Source organism: Arabidopsis lyrata, assembly GCF_000004255.2.
Source record: "Arabidopsis lyrata subsp. lyrata unplaced genomic scaffold ARALYscaffold_6, whole genome shotgun sequence".
Classification (NCBI taxonomy): domain Eukaryota; kingdom Viridiplantae; phylum Streptophyta; class Magnoliopsida; order Brassicales; family Brassicaceae; genus Arabidopsis; species Arabidopsis lyrata.
In genome coordinates this window covers 3,403,191-3,417,357 of record NW_003302550.1, presented here as the reverse complement: position 1 = coordinate 3,417,357, position 14,167 = coordinate 3,403,191, and the positions used below count along the sequence as shown (strand labels likewise).

The following is a 14,167-nucleotide window of genomic DNA, read 5'->3' as shown; positions in this document are numbered from 1 at the left end:
CCATCATGTTAGTTGTTAACCCAAAACAAACTAAATAATTTAAACCAAAAAGGTAAAAGGGCGAATCTTGTTCTAAATTTATGCATGCATTGATTTCAAAACCAAATGCATGTAGAGACCGATCGATGTATATGTAATTATGTACCCATGAAATCGACGATAGTTTTGCCGTTAGAGAAGCGACCGGTGGGTTGATTTCCGGCGAAATCAATGCCGTAAGGGAGATAGTTGGACCTAGCCAATGAGTTCAAGTGGTTATTGTTTCCGTTGTCCACCAACGAGTCTCCGAACACAAACATCGCCGGAAACATTGCCGTCTCGGATGAGACTTCTCCACCGGCAAGTCCTACTACTACTAGAAACCATGGAACAAGCACTAATGATTGTACTGTGCAAGACATCATCATGTCTTTAAATTTGAATATTTCACTATCATCCATGATTATTGCATGGTCGCTCGAGATATATAAATAGATCATAAATCATGATTGTGATGGTTCCTTCCTTGGATTTTATTGTTTATTATTTTTATTTCGTATCAGTGAATTTAATGAGTTCTGTTTTCCGTTGACTTATATAACAAAATATTGTACTGTAGAAATCAAGATAAAAAAAACAATAAAATCTAATGGTATATCTATGAACAATTCAGTTAATATAAAGTTTTAAGAAAAAATGAAAGATTGAATAACCTCTCTAATGGTCCACCGCGGGAGAATATTGGTTTACATACAGTAAAACCTCTATAAAATAATACTCTATAAATTAATAACCTCTCTAAATTAATAAATTCTTTCGGTCCCGAGTTGGGACCAGTGTAAAATATGACATAAATCGATAAATTAATAGGATAATAACTTTTTTTAAAATCCCATGTAAATATATGGTCCCATCTATATCATAAATTAATAATTGTATAAATTTATCAATACATATATGTATATTTAACTTAATATATATATGATATAAATTTATACTTCATATATGAATTACTATGATATATATTTAAAATATTATATGTAAGATATTTAATGAAATATGACTCTCTTATTAGAAAAAAGTTTGTGTTGGTTTTTAAACTTAATAATTACTTTTGTACTTGTAATTGGTTTTAAAAATATATTGTTTATAAAGAAAAAATTAATTTTTAGATAGAAATTTTTTAAAAAATTACAAAATTAGTAAAATCTCTCTATAAATTAATATTTATTAATTTATCGATAAAATAATACCTCTCTAAATTAATAAAATTTCATGGTCCCAACATTATTAATTTATAGAGGTTTTACTGTACGTTGCGTTTAATATTGTGTGTGTTTTTTAGTAGAACGAATCGTGTAGTATACTTATAAATATTCATAATAACGAATTGTAGAGAAAATGTAAAATTGTTTATAAATATACCCATCGTATTAATTATGATTTACAAAATAGAATTTTGTGTTTTAAAATTCTAAAATTAGACTATTCATGAGAATTAGAGCAGTCAAAATAGGTCAAAAACCGCGGGTCGAGCCCACATCATCTCACTATGGGGCAGATTTGGGAAAATATATTAAACCCGCAAATAAGCGGGCCACATGGATTAATTCGCAGTGGGTCATAGGTTTAATCGGTTTTCATCGTCCGCGGGTTGGCGGATCAGCCCGCATATTAGTATTTATTGATAAAATTATAATTTATTCAACATGTGGTAATTTAAACAAACTTTTAATAGTATTTTGATTTATTTATTTATTTTAGTAGTATTTTAAATTTTGGTTACTTTAAAATTATTTAAACAAAATCCATGGACAATCCCGCAAATCCGCATACATTCGCGGGACGGGTTTGTATTTCATATATGCTACCTGCAGGTCATGCGGACCGACTAACTACAAGTCAAAATATTTGTTGTCTATCGCAAAACGGACTTAACGGGACGAATCAACTCGCTTTGACAGTTCTAATGGGAATATTATTTAGTTATACAACAAAATGAAGTTTGGACATAGTAATAATAGAATATGTATCTTATTTGTTAGATGAGAGATTGAAAGATGAAGTATAATGATTAAAAATTAATTATTATTTTTCATGATTCACAAAATTTAATAAATACTTATCATCTTGTTGAATAATTCTAAAATCATATTCAAGAAATCTTTATAAATTGAAAATTAAACTTCTTTGGTAAGCTATATGTATGAAAATATCATAATTTCGATTTAATCTAATTAAATTAAAATTAGTTACATAGATTTCATATCTATTTAATTTACACGACCAAAATAAAAAGATCTATTTAATTTTTTTTTTATTTTTTTTAACGTCTGGATTTATTATTTATTGCAAATTATGAGAACTGTTACATAGACGATTCTACAAGGGACAATTCCTTCCGACCCTTATTAGATCCACGACAGACGACACCTTCTTCACCTTCTTCTTCATACTCACCTCCTTCACCTCCTTCTTTATGCTCTTGATGGACACTTCCCCTCTGCGTAGAATCCTGGCGAACGGCTATAATTGTACATCGCTGGAGATCTCCTGCACACTTGTCTCCAATAATCTGCAAATTTATTAATAAATCGCAGTATCTGGGACTCGAACCCCAGACCTCTGGGTGTAGAAGCATTAATTAACCCTTGTTCAACCAATGGACCAATGGGGCTTCCACTATCTATTTAATTTACACGACCAAAATAAAAATATCAATTTAATTTATAAAACAGATGTGTTATTTGTGATAAATTTTCTAGAAATCTTTAGAAGCAAATAAAATATCTTTCAATTAATGATAATTGGCTAAAATGAGCGAAATTAATAACAAAAACGTTGATTGTTATGGAATTAGTCCCAAAAATATATGAACAAATTTATTATACGTAATTAATGTATAATATTGTTTGGAATATGCTTTTATTATTAGTTACCATAAGTACAATCAGATTTTATTTGATTTCCATAAATATTTGATTTTATTTCGATTTTTCATTATTAATTCGAATTTATATTCCAAAAAAATTTTAAAGATCCGATTTCAGAATTTCGGGTCAATTTTCTGATTTTAACCCAATCCATTTTCATTTGTACTTCTCTTTTAATAGTATAGAGATATAACAAAATATTGTACTGTAGAAATCAAGATAAAAAAACAATAAAATCTAATGGTATATCTAACAATTCAGTTAATATAAAGTTTTAAGAAAAAATGAAAGATTGAATAAGTATGAGGGCAAAACCGCAATAAATAAAACCTAAGTGCACGACGACAAGAAGCAAATATTAACGCGAAAAATAAACATTTGTCCAAAATTAAGCAGCAAACCAAGGAGAACGGAAAAAAAACTCAGAGAGGCAAAAGTCCGAATCCAGTTTGGCATTTATACTCTTCCCGGCGGCAAAAAATCCATAAGGCTTTGCTTCTTCGTACTCTGCTTCAGTTTCAATTGGTAAAAAATCCTTTTTTTTTAATCTTCGTCTCTGTGTTCATTTTAGGGATTCAATGTTAGTCTGGTGATTCAAATTCTGTGTTTTGCTCTAGGTTGCGTAATAATCAAGCGCAATTCTATCTGTTGCATCAGTGATTTTTTGGGTTTGTGAATTTGGGAGTGATGAGTGGTGTTCCAAAGAGATCTCACGAAGAGGGTGTTACTCATCCATCTTCTTCTTCTTCAGCAGCAAAATACCCTCACGAGGATTCTGGATCTTACCCTAAATCGCCGCATCAGCCTGTTACGCCACCACCGGCTCAGGTTCATCATCACCATCAACAACAACCCCATCAGCATCCCCAACCTCAATCTCAACCTCACCTCCACACGCTTCCTCATCCCCATTCTCATTCTCACTCTCATTCACCACTTGCTGCTGCTGCTGCTTCTGCTCCTTATGAGGTTGAATCTAGAACGGTGGTTAAGGTTGCGAGAAGTGAGCCTAGAGATGGAGAGAGACGCTCTCCTCTCCCTCTTGTCTATCGGTCTCCGTCCCTGCCCACTACTGTTTCTTCTAGTGATCCTCATTTGACTCACGCCCCTGTGCCCATGGAACCGAGAGATGGTACTAAGGATGGTAGGGAAATTAGGGTTGAGAACAGAGAAAATAGGAGTGATGGAAGAGAGATTTATGGTGAGACAAAGAGAGAGATTCAGGGTCCTAAGAGTGACAGAGATGTGAAGTTTGATAGATCAGTAGACGACTTTAGCGGAAAAGGTAATACTGGAAGCTATACTAGGAATGATGGGAGTGAGATGTATGGCGAGACTAAGAGGGAGATTCAGGGCCCTAAGAGTGACAGGGATGCCAAGTTTGAGCGTCCAGGGGATGATTTTAGCGGAAAAAGTAATACCGGTAGCTATACTAGGGATACCAAATTTGATAGGGAGAATCAGAATTATAATGAACAAAAGGCGGAGATTAAGATGGAAAAGGACGGGCATGCTCACTTGGCTTGGAAAGAGCAGAAGGATTACCATAGAGGCAAGAGAGTTGCTGAAGGTTCGACTGCAAATGTGGATCCGTGGGTTGTATCCCGCGGTAATCCGCAAGGCCCAACTGAGGTTGGGCCTAAAGATCTCTCCGCGCCAGTGGAGGGGCCCCAGTTAGAGGGACGTGAAACCGTCGGAGAAAACAAGGTTGATGCAAAAAACGAAGATAGATTTAAGGACAAAGATAAGAAAAGAAAAGAGTTAAAGCATCGAGAATGGGGGGACCGAGATAAGGATAGAAATGACCGTCGAGGATCCGTGCTTATTGGTAGTGTCATGAGTGAACCCAAAGAGATTGGAAGAGAAGAAAGAGAATCCGATAGGTGGGAACGGGAGAGGATGGAGCAGAAAGATCGAGAAAGGAATAAAGAGAAAGATAAAGATCATATCAAAAGAGAGCCAAGGACTGGTGCTGAGAAAGAGATCTCGCAGAATGAGAAAGAGTTGGGAGAAGCATCTGCCAAACCATCAGAGCAGGAATATGTGGCACCAGAGCAGAAGAAGCAGAACGAACCGGATAATTGGGAAAAAGACGAAAGAGAATCAAAGGAAAAAAGGAGAGAGAGGGATGGTGGGTGATTCAGAGGCAGAAAGAGCTGAAAAGCGCAGCAGAATCAGTGAAAAAGAATCTGAAGATGGGTGTTTGGAGGGTGAAGGAGCTACTGAGAGGGAAAAGGATGCCTTCAATTATGGAGTTCAGCAGCGGAAGAGAGCGCTGAGACCGAGAGGCAGCCCACAAACCACAAACCGCGACCATGTCCTCTCACGGAGTCAGGACAACGATGGGTGCGTCTCTCTGTCTTCCTCGTTTAATCATAATTATAAGTTTCTCATTGCTTAGAAGAATCCTTTATCTTTACCATTTAGAGACGCATACCCCCTTGATTAAATTTGGAGCCTTTATAGTAAAATCTGCGGGTGATACGATACTATATGATGAAGGGGGCAATTATTGTTGAATATCTTATTACCATTATTGTTTTTCCTCTTAATAGATAAAAAGCCTTTAAAGACAATTGTGCAATCATATTTGTATTTTGTAGTGTTTTATCTCTTAAAACCAAATTTGATTTTTCTCTGGATTCCTCGCCGCTCATTTTCTATCTGTGTTAATAATATTATGTCTTCTACCACACAAGTTGGGTATTAGCTAAGCTCAAGACTTTCTATTTAATTACTAGTCTGGCTTTTAATGTATCATCCGTGTTTGATTGTGTTTATTTTGCAGAGTACAAGGTAATCATTCATTTCTATATTCTCAAGAAAGGATGGAGTTGCACTGCTTGGAGAACAATAGTAAAAAAAAACGGTTAAATTTTCTTTTACATATCACTGAAATGGTCATCTACGAACACACATGTACTTGATAACCAATTACCAATCTATTTCGAAGTTTTCTTCTTAGGGTCGTCCTTAGGTTACTGTTCTTTACTCTCACAGTAGAATGTCAAATATATAAAGAACCTCAAGATCTAAAAAGATGGACCTAAAAGTCGGTTTGATCCTTAATGCTACTTGAGATTTTGGCTGCTAAAAGTTACTTATATCCCTGGCTTTATTTTGAACTTTTATCATCTCTCTGTTGCTTTTATTTTCTACAAATTTTAATCTGTTTGCACTTAATAATTTGGTCTTGTTGAATTTTATTGTACTTATGATTCAGGCAAGTCAGAGGTGTCGATTGTTGTTTACAAAGTTGGCGAATGTATGCAAGAACTGATTAAATTGTGGAAAGAATATGATTTGTCTCATCCTGATAAAAGCGGTGATTTTGCAAATAATGGCCCCACTCTTGAAGTTAGGATTCCAGCTGAGCATGTTACTGCTACAAATCGCCAAGTAAGACGAATATATTACCCAAATTTTTCTCATAATCATTTTCATTGTTTTTCTTCAGATAACTTGAGTGTTGTAGACTTGTAGTTTCTCATACAGTTTTAGTTCCAGTCTTTTTATCTGTTTAATTCACTTCGCCTATTAATTTGGGAAACACGGCTCTTTAGAGCATCCCTTGTTTGTTGCTTGCTGAGACCTTTGGCTCGTGTGCAGGTAAGAGGTGGCCAGCTATGGGGAACAGATATATACACAGACGATTCCGATCTTGTTGCTGGTACATGTCCTAATGAGTCTTATGCAATTAATATCTTTGTATGGTCCGAACATGGCACTGATTCTGGTCTACCTGCCACCCAGTTCTCATGCATACAGGTTACTGTCGTCCCACAGCTTCTCCTCCTCCACCTACAATGCAAGAGCTGCGCACTACTATTAGAGTCTTGCCGTCACAAGATTGTAAGTTAGCTTACCTCTATCTTACTTTTAATTCCTTTAACTGACTGTTCCACGGGAACTTCATACTATGTTGAGTTCCTCTCTGTCTTATATCAAGAAAGAACCTTTATCAAACTTCCAACTTAACTGATATATTTGTTAGACTACACCTCCAAGCTAAGGAACAATGTCCGTTCTCGAGCATGGGGAGCTGGAATCGGATGCAGTTACAGAGTTGAGCGGTGCTATATACTGAAGGTGATTTGACATGTGCCATTATCTGTCCTTCTAATTTACTTGATTATCTTCTCCCACTATGTGCATAATATCTAGTTGAAAGTGAATTTGTGTTAAAATCCTTATGGAAATTCTGATGATATGATTCCAGAAAGGAGGTGGGACTATTGAACTGGAACCTTCTCTTACACACTCCTCAACTGTGGAGCCAACACTTGCACCAATGGCTGTTGAAAGATCTATGACCACCAGGGCTGCAGCTTCAGAGGAAAAAAGGAGAGAGAGGGATGGTGATTCAGAGGCAGAAAGAGCTGAAAAGCGTAGCAGAATCAGTGAAAAAGAATCTGAAGATGGGTGTTTGGAGGGTGAAGGAGCTACAGAGAGGGAAAAGGATGCCTTCAACTATGGAGTTCAGCAGCGGAAGAGAGCGCTGAGACCGAGAGGCAGCCCACAAACCACGAACCGCGAACATGTCCACTCACGGAGTCAGGACAACGAAGGGTACGTCTCTGTCTTCCTCGTTTAATCATAATTCTAAGTTTCTCATTGCTTAGAAGAATCCTTTATCTTTACCATTTAGAGAGGCATACCCCCTTGATTAGATTTGGAGCCTATATAGTAAAATCTGCGGGTGATACGATACTATATGATGAAGGGGCAATTATTGTTGAATATCTTATTACCATTATTGTTTTTCCTCTTAATAGATAAAAAGCCTTTAAAGAAAATTGTTGTGTTCTGTAGTGCCTTATCTCTTGAAATGTCTATGCAGGTAAGAGGTGGCCAGCTATGGGGAACCGATATATACACAGACGATTCCGATCTTGTTGCTGGTACGTGTCCTAATGAATCTTTGCAATTAATATACGTGTTTGGTCCGAACATGACACTGATTCTGCACTACCTGTCATGTAGTTCTCATGCATACAGGTTACTGTCGTCCCACAGCTTCTCCTCCTCCACCGACAATGCAAGAGTTGCGCACTACTATTAGAGTCTTACCGTCACAAGATTGTAAGTTAGCTTACCTCTATCTTGCTTTTAATTCCTTTAGCTGACCTTTCCATGGGAACTTCATACTATGTTGATTTCCTCTCTGTCTTATATCAAGAAAGAACCTTTATCAAACTTCCAACTTAACTGATATATTTGTTAGACTACACCTCCAAGCTAAGGAACAATGTCCGTTCTCGAGCATGGGGAGCTGGAATCGGATGCAGTTACAGAGTTGAGCGGTGCTATATACTGAAGGTGATTTGACAGTGTCATTATCTGTCCTTTAAATTTCCTTGACTATCTTCTCCCACTATGTGCTTAATATCCAGTTTAAAGTGAATTTGTGTTAAAATCCTTATGGAATTTCTGATGATATGATTCCAGAAAGGAGGTGGAACTATTGAACTGGAGCCTTCTCTTACACACTCCTCAACTGTGGAGCCAACACTCGCACCAATGGCTATGACCACTAGAGCTGCAGCTTCGGTATTTTCCTTCCAGTTTGGAAATATCTGCCCTCTTAGTGTTCACATTCTTCACTTCATTTGGAATTTAAAATTTGCAGACAGATTGCAGTATTGTTGACTGCAAGCATTTTGTGCAATCTTCTTACAACTCTAGGATTATATACATATAGCATAGTTTTCTCATATTTCATATCTTTCGAGCACTGACGACTTGTTTGCTGTTCTGTAGAATGCTCTGCGGCAACAAAGGTTTGTACGAGAAGTCACAATACAATACAATCTCTGCAATGAACCTTGGTAACTCTCTGATAATAATTTCCCAATACTTCATAGAATTATTCACAGAATTTCCTAAGTTTATCAGGAATCTTTGTCACCTAAAAGTTATCAGACGCAAGGTCAGTTTTACTTACGCATCGATCTACTTGTCTGCAGGATCAAATATAGCATAAGCATTGTTGCTGATAAAGGTCTCAAGAAGCCACTTTTCACCTCTGCCCGCTTGAAGAAAGGAGAAGTTTTGTACTTAGAAACTCATTCATGCAGGTATCCACTAATCACATGTTTCTTTTATCGACATTATTGTCATAAGTGGCTGAATCTTATATGTGTATGCAAAAAGGTATGAGCTCTGTTTCGCTGGAGAGAAAACCATCAAAGCAATCCAAGCCTCACAACAACAATCATCGCATGAAGCTATGGAGACGGATAATAATAATAACAAGTCACAGAACCATCTGACAAACGGTGACAAAACAGATTCAGACAACAGTTTAATCGATGTTTTCCGTTGGTCACGCTGTAAGAAACCTCTCCCGCAGAAGCTTATGCGGTCTATTGGGGTTCCACTCCCTGCAGATCATATCGAGGTTAACATTTTTTTTTTTCCGATTTGACTCTTGTTTGGTAAATTTCTTGATAAAACAATTGATGATGATGATGTGTTATGGATATTGGAATGGAGTAGGTGTTGGAGGAGAATCTTGATTGGGAAGATGTACAGTGGTCACAAACTGGTGTTTGGATTGCTGGAAAAGAGTACACACTTGCTCGTGTTCATTTTCTCTCGCCCAACTAAAAAAAACCTTTCATGCTTTGCTTTTTTCTCACAAAACTTTTTATATTTTATTTATGATTAGAGACTACAGTTACTTTGGCATGTTCATAAGACTATCTCTAATATTGTAAAGCTGGAGAGGCCAGAGAAGAAAAAAAAAAAAGAGCCAACAATACTATTTACCAAAAACTCATTTGTTAAACAAAAATCCTTTTTTCTTCCCCTTCTTTCTCTGCAGAGCCTGCAACCAAATCAGCAAACCAAACAATCAACCACTGCTTCTCTCACAAAGCTAATATTTGTATGATTATGTTGAAATTGTGATGCTTTGCTAGAAAGGAAACGAATCAACCATGTTATCGCACAAGATAAAATGGCTATCAGTCTGCAGCATTACCTTCTTAAGAAATAATCTAAGGGTGAGCACAATTGTGTCTCTTGAGCTGCCAAATACAAACACAAAACAGAAGATTGACTGCTTAATACAAGAAACCGAAAACTTCAATGAATACTTACTTGGAACACATTAAACAACTTCATTTAGATAGAAAACACGAGCATATTATTCAATGTATTCAGATTTAAGTTTAGACTATTGATGATTCAAGTTTCACTTTCATCCATTTTCATCGAAAAATTCCTGATTTAAACGACGTAGGCGTTTTGACCTACTTTACTTCATCCAAAGAAAGCCAACTTAGACTTACCAGCTAAGATCTGTTGCATCATTGCCCACTCGACAGAGATGCTCCACGCCATCGCTACCAATAATCACAAAATCCGCAGGCTGATCAAAGGGAATCACAATCTAGGAGCAGAATCAGAAAGATCACAATATTAGTTCATTCTTAGGTATGTATGTTAACATATAATTCAGCCAATATTACATTTCTAACAAAAAGGGGCAAATAAGGCAAGACTCTTACATTAGTAGAAGAGGAGAACTTTTCTGTAATTACAGGGTCATTAGTAGGTTTGATGCTGTAGCCTTCTTTCTTAATAGACAAGGTAGCTGCTTCCCATATATCCATATAACCAATCTGTTTCAAAAGAGAGAACACATAGTAAAAAAGCAATACGCGTACAAGTGAGAGAGTAACAGAGAGGAGGTATATGCAGGGAAACCAAAGAACAAAATTGTAAAAGATGAAATAAGAGAACTGGCATACCGAATAGGAGACTTTGAATAAAGCATGACCGTTATAAAGACTCTTCTCTATATGACTCTGCATCTCCGGATCTGTGAAAATAGAAGAGGAAACCATTCACCAGATAACTCACAGAATAAGCGGCAATCCCTGCAGTATCTAAGAATACTAACTGCAAAGTAAGCTTTACAAGAAATTTTCTTATTATTTACCAGAAACGCTCAGATCTAAAGGAGCTAGAATTGAATAATCAGATCTAAAGGAGCCGACTGTTTCGGGAGTATACCACCAGTGGCAGTGAGCTGCTGCGAGAGGACAGGGCAGTGAGTGATGAAGCAGTCTTACCATGCGTCCTCTCCATGTTACCCAAGTGTGTGCTCAACAAGGAAGACCCAATTCTCGTGGGAGTTTATGTTGTTGAGGGTTCTGTCAGGGTATGCTTGCTTTTCTTCGCTTTATTCTTCTAGCTAGAATCTCGGTGTTTTTTTTTTTAACTTTTTGCTTCAGGTAGGGACTCCATTATGCATTCCACACAAAGCTTTCATCAATATAGGACGGGTTGCATGGATTGACAAGGACCAGCAACCTGTCAAGGTTGCAAGCCAAGGCGACAAGGTGATTATCAAGGTATGTTTAGAAGATTTTATCATCCCACATCATCTTCAAGCATGGGTAATTAATTGATTTACTTTGTCATGTAGATTGTTGCAGCAGACCCCAAAACAAAACAGTTGATGTTGGGAAGAGATTTTGACGTTGGAGATGTTCTTGTCAGTCGCATCCCTAGAAGATCTATCTACCATGTGGCCCATTCCATCATTCCAAGCTAATGACTGGGTCGAACAAAAATCTCATCCTCTGGTTATGTCATTTTCTCGGTGCTTTAGTTAGTTATTTCTTGTTAACGCTTAACATTATCTCATCCTGGAAATATTTACATTCTCCCCCTCTATTTTGTTCTCTTCTTTCTCCGGTTAGAAAAGAAGTTGATGATATATATGAACAACAAGTCTTTGAAACAGAGGCCAAAAGCATGGAAACAGAGATAAACGAACAACATTAGATGTTTAATATTTTTGTTGCTCATAACTGACCTAGTAATTTATAACATCAGATAGATAGACTTGCACAAAGCAGGTAACTTGACCCCATGGATTATTCGATACTGAAAACGCACTTGAGATTACACAAGACGAGCACGTCCCTCCTGGATACCAGGGCCTGCAGAAATTAAATTAATTTCAGTTAGCAATTGGGATACAAGGATTAAAAAGAGTTATTTTGTTAGCAAGGTGGGAGATCTAGCTAGACCTACCCTGTAACGAGATTTGAGCACATTAATAGATCTCCTAGAAACGTGACTGACAAGGATATCATCACTAATGTCAAAATGGCTTCCAAAGCTAAGTCCTCGTTCTTCCGGGTTTGATGCAACAATCTGTGTAATAGCAAACGAAAGCCAATTATATATATACTAAGATAAAGCTAGCTATAGTATTATTTGTTTTGAGATAATCTCAAACCTACCTTGATCATCACCGTGTCGCCTAACCTAGCAACGTCGACGGATCGGTGGTCTGGAATTTTCTGATGTTCTTCGAGAGTTGGAGTTGAGGCGTTCTTTCAGTCTAATGAGAGAAATGAGCCTAAAAGAAATTTGTTGGAGAACGTTTAAAATGGGCCTACAAGAAATTTGTTGGGCCCATTGGCCTTAAAAAAGAAAAGAGATTTCATTAATTAGGTTTTCCCCGACGATGTTTGATCCGCTTATATATTGTTCGAAAAAGTTCTTATTCTTCTCTCATTCCATCTTTTTTTTTTATCTTTGATCTTTTTGCTTCGCTTTAGCTAAATCAATGGATCGAGCTCTGTCGTGGTTCCGACGTTTAGCAGTTGGGTATGAGATGCGAGAAGGAGCAGATTGGAACGGAGAGCTAAGAAAGAAGGTAATTATTTTGGTTCAATCTGGTTTCTCCGATCCGTATCTGTATCTCTACGAATGTAGAATTTGTACGATTGATCAGATGTGAGCGAGCATCCTATCCTATATATTATTATTTGGGGTAATACTGTCCCGTTTTAGATATATAGTTTTCGACTTGGAATGGCTTCTCTTTAGAAATGATTGCAGTTTGAATCTTCATGTTAAAATTTATATAGTTTACGGAATTTACTGTCCCGTTTTAGATATATAGTTTTCGACTTCCAACATAAGGGAAAAAACCCTCTCTTAAAGGTTTTTGTTTCTGTCTATATGTGGCATGTGGTTTAAGCAACGGGAGTTGGAAAAGCTGCAAGATGCAATGACATCTGTGATAGCAAGTTTGAACAAGCATGGGGAGGGAGTTTATGTTATAGCCTCTACTTTCATGTCCTTGAAAGGGTTGGTCGAGTGCTTGACATCCCCGGAGGTGGCTATTCCTGTCAGTGCTCTTGGCGTTGGACCTGTAACCCCTGGGGATATCTTCAAGGCCCGTAAACTACAGTTTGCCACTGTCCTCGCTTTTCAAGTCGAGTTGACTCTAAAGGCCAGTCAAGTAGCACAAGCATTGGGAGTCAAAGTAATCTGTGGTGACTCCATTGAACAACTCTGCCGACTGTTTCGGGAGTATACCACCAGTGGCAGTGAGCTGCTGCGAGAGGACAGGGCAGTGAGTGATGAAGTAGTCTTACCATGCGTCCTCTCCATGTTACCCAAGTGTGTGCTCAACAAGGAAGACCCAATTCTCGTTGGAGTTTATGTTGTTGAGGGTTCTCTTAGGGTATGCTTGCTTTTCTTCGCTTTATTCTTCTAGCTAGAATTTTGTTTTTTTTACTTTTGCTTTTGCTTCAGGTAGGGACTCCATTATGCATTCCTCACAAAGCTTTCATCAATATAGGACGGGTTGCATGGATTGACAAGGACCAGCAACCTGTCAAGGTTGCAAGCCAAGGCGACAAGGTCATTATCAAGGTGTGTTGATAAGATTTTATCATCCCACATCTTCTTCAAGCATGGGTAATTATTTGATTTACTTGGTTCCTTGTCATGTAGATTGTTGCAGCAGACCCCAAAACAAAACAGTTGATGTTGGGAAGAGATTTTGACGTTGCAGATGTTCTTGTCAGTCGCATCCCTAGAAGATCTATCTACCATTTTGCCCATTCCATCATTCCAAGCTAATGACTGGGTCGAACAAAAATCTCATCCTCTGGTTATGTCATTTTCTCGGTGCTTTAGTTAGTTATTTCTTGTTAACGCTTAACATTATCTCATCCTGGAAATATTTACATTCGTTGATGATATATATGAACAACAAGTCTTTGAAACAGAGGCCAAAAGCATGGAAATAGAGATAAACGAACAACATCAGATGTTTAATATTTTTGTTGAAACTGAGCTCATAACCTAGTAATTTATAACATCAGATAGATCTTGCATAAAGCAGGTAACTTGACCCCATAGATTATTCGATACTGAAAACGCACTTGAGGTAACACAAGACGACCGCGTCCCTCCTGGATACTAGAGTAATATGG

The 14,167-nt window shown here is 37.3% G+C and overlaps 4 protein-coding genes across 5 annotated transcripts; 3 read left to right on the top strand and 1 right to left on the bottom strand.

Moving 5' to 3' along the window:
* The first annotated feature begins 3,307 nt into the window (after nucleotides 1-3,307).
* LOC9307407 lies at nucleotides 3,308-9,602 on the top strand. The gene is given in 13 exon segments (XM_021022508.1): nucleotides 3,308-3,437; nucleotides 3,530-5,045; nucleotides 5,047-5,258; nucleotides 5,701-5,708; nucleotides 6,136-6,311; nucleotides 6,522-6,582; nucleotides 6,666-6,764; nucleotides 6,907-7,001; nucleotides 7,132-7,244; nucleotides 8,672-8,740; nucleotides 8,879-8,989; nucleotides 9,066-9,312; nucleotides 9,411-9,602. Coding segments are annotated over 12 exon segments (2,748 nt in total). The 5' UTR covers nucleotides 3,308-3,437; nucleotides 3,530-3,599; the 3' UTR covers nucleotides 9,522-9,602.
* A 40-nt stretch (nucleotides 9,603-9,642) lies between these two features.
* On the bottom strand, nucleotides 9,643-11,013 carry LOC9309432. The gene is made up of 6 exons (XM_002871290.2): nucleotides 10,861-11,013; nucleotides 10,670-10,740; nucleotides 10,427-10,540; nucleotides 10,208-10,308; nucleotides 9,898-9,943; nucleotides 9,643-9,741 (listed from the first exon to the last, which is right to left on the bottom strand). The coding sequence occupies exons 1-6, from the start codon at nucleotides 10,994-10,996 to the stop codon at nucleotides 9,691-9,693; spliced, it is 519 nt and encodes a 172-aa protein (XP_002871336.2). The 5' UTR covers nucleotides 10,997-11,013; the 3' UTR covers nucleotides 9,643-9,690.
* LOC110227636 (eukaryotic translation initiation factor 5B-like) lies at nucleotides 10,920-11,671 on the top strand. Its single transcript, XM_021022507.1, has 3 exons — nucleotides 10,920-11,082; nucleotides 11,156-11,275; nucleotides 11,350-11,671. The coding sequence occupies exons 1-3, from the start codon at nucleotides 11,008-11,010 to the stop codon at nucleotides 11,476-11,478; spliced, it is 324 nt and encodes a 107-aa protein (XP_020878166.1). The 5' UTR covers nucleotides 10,920-11,007; the 3' UTR covers nucleotides 11,479-11,671.
* Nucleotides 11,672-12,430: 759 nt separating this feature from the next.
* LOC9307406 (eukaryotic translation initiation factor 5B) lies at nucleotides 12,431-13,995 on the top strand. Of its 2 annotated transcripts, none has more exons than XM_021022504.1 (4): nucleotides 12,431-12,594; nucleotides 12,922-13,410; nucleotides 13,528-13,601; nucleotides 13,683-13,995. In XM_021022504.1, exons 1-4 carry the CDS (start codon nucleotides 12,505-12,507, stop codon nucleotides 13,714-13,716), a joined length of 687 nt encoding a protein of 228 aa, XP_020878163.1. In that variant the 5' UTR covers nucleotides 12,431-12,504; the 3' UTR covers nucleotides 13,717-13,995. The 2 variants fall into 2 exon arrangements, with proteins under 2 accessions (XP_020878163.1, XP_002873363.1); XM_002873317.2 differs by having other exon boundaries at nucleotides 12,432-12,594; nucleotides 13,482-13,601.
* The last annotated feature ends 172 nt before the right edge of the window (nucleotides 13,996-14,167 follow it).

Excerpts from the sequence above, each read along its gene's own strand:
- LOC9309432 (XM_002871290.2), bottom strand. The coding sequence starts at position 10,996 with ATGGTAAGACTGCTTCATCACTCACTGCCCTGTCCTCTCGCAGCAGCT. Across the intron at positions 9,944-10,207 it reads GATGCAACAGATCTTAGCTG|CTCAAGAGACACAATTGTGC; the intron begins GTAAGTCTAAGT and ends TGTATTTGGCAG. Across the intron at positions 9,742-9,897 it reads TTAGATTATTTCTTAAGAAG|GCTCTGCAGAGAAAGAAGGG; the intron begins GTAATGCTGCAG and ends ATTTGGTTGCAG.
- LOC110227636 (XM_021022507.1), top strand. The coding sequence starts at position 11,008 with ATGTTACCCAAGTGTGTGCTCAACAAGGAAGACCCAATTCTCGTGGGA. Across the intron at positions 11,083-11,155 it reads TTGTTGAGGGTTCTGTCAGG|GTAGGGACTCCATTATGCAT; the intron begins GTATGCTTGCTT and ends TTTTTGCTTCAG. Across the intron at positions 11,276-11,349 it reads GCGACAAGGTGATTATCAAG|ATTGTTGCAGCAGACCCCAA; the intron begins GTATGTTTAGAA and ends TTTGTCATGTAG.
- LOC9307406 (XM_002873317.2), top strand. The coding sequence starts at position 12,505 with ATGGATCGAGCTCTGTCGTGGTTCCGACGTTTAGCAGTTGGGTATGAG. Across the intron at positions 12,595-12,921 it reads ACGGAGAGCTAAGAAAGAAG|CAACGGGAGTTGGAAAAGCT; the intron begins GTAATTATTTTG and ends ATGTGGTTTAAG. Across the intron at positions 13,602-13,682 it reads GCGACAAGGTCATTATCAAG|ATTGTTGCAGCAGACCCCAA; the intron begins GTGTGTTGATAA and ends CTTGTCATGTAG.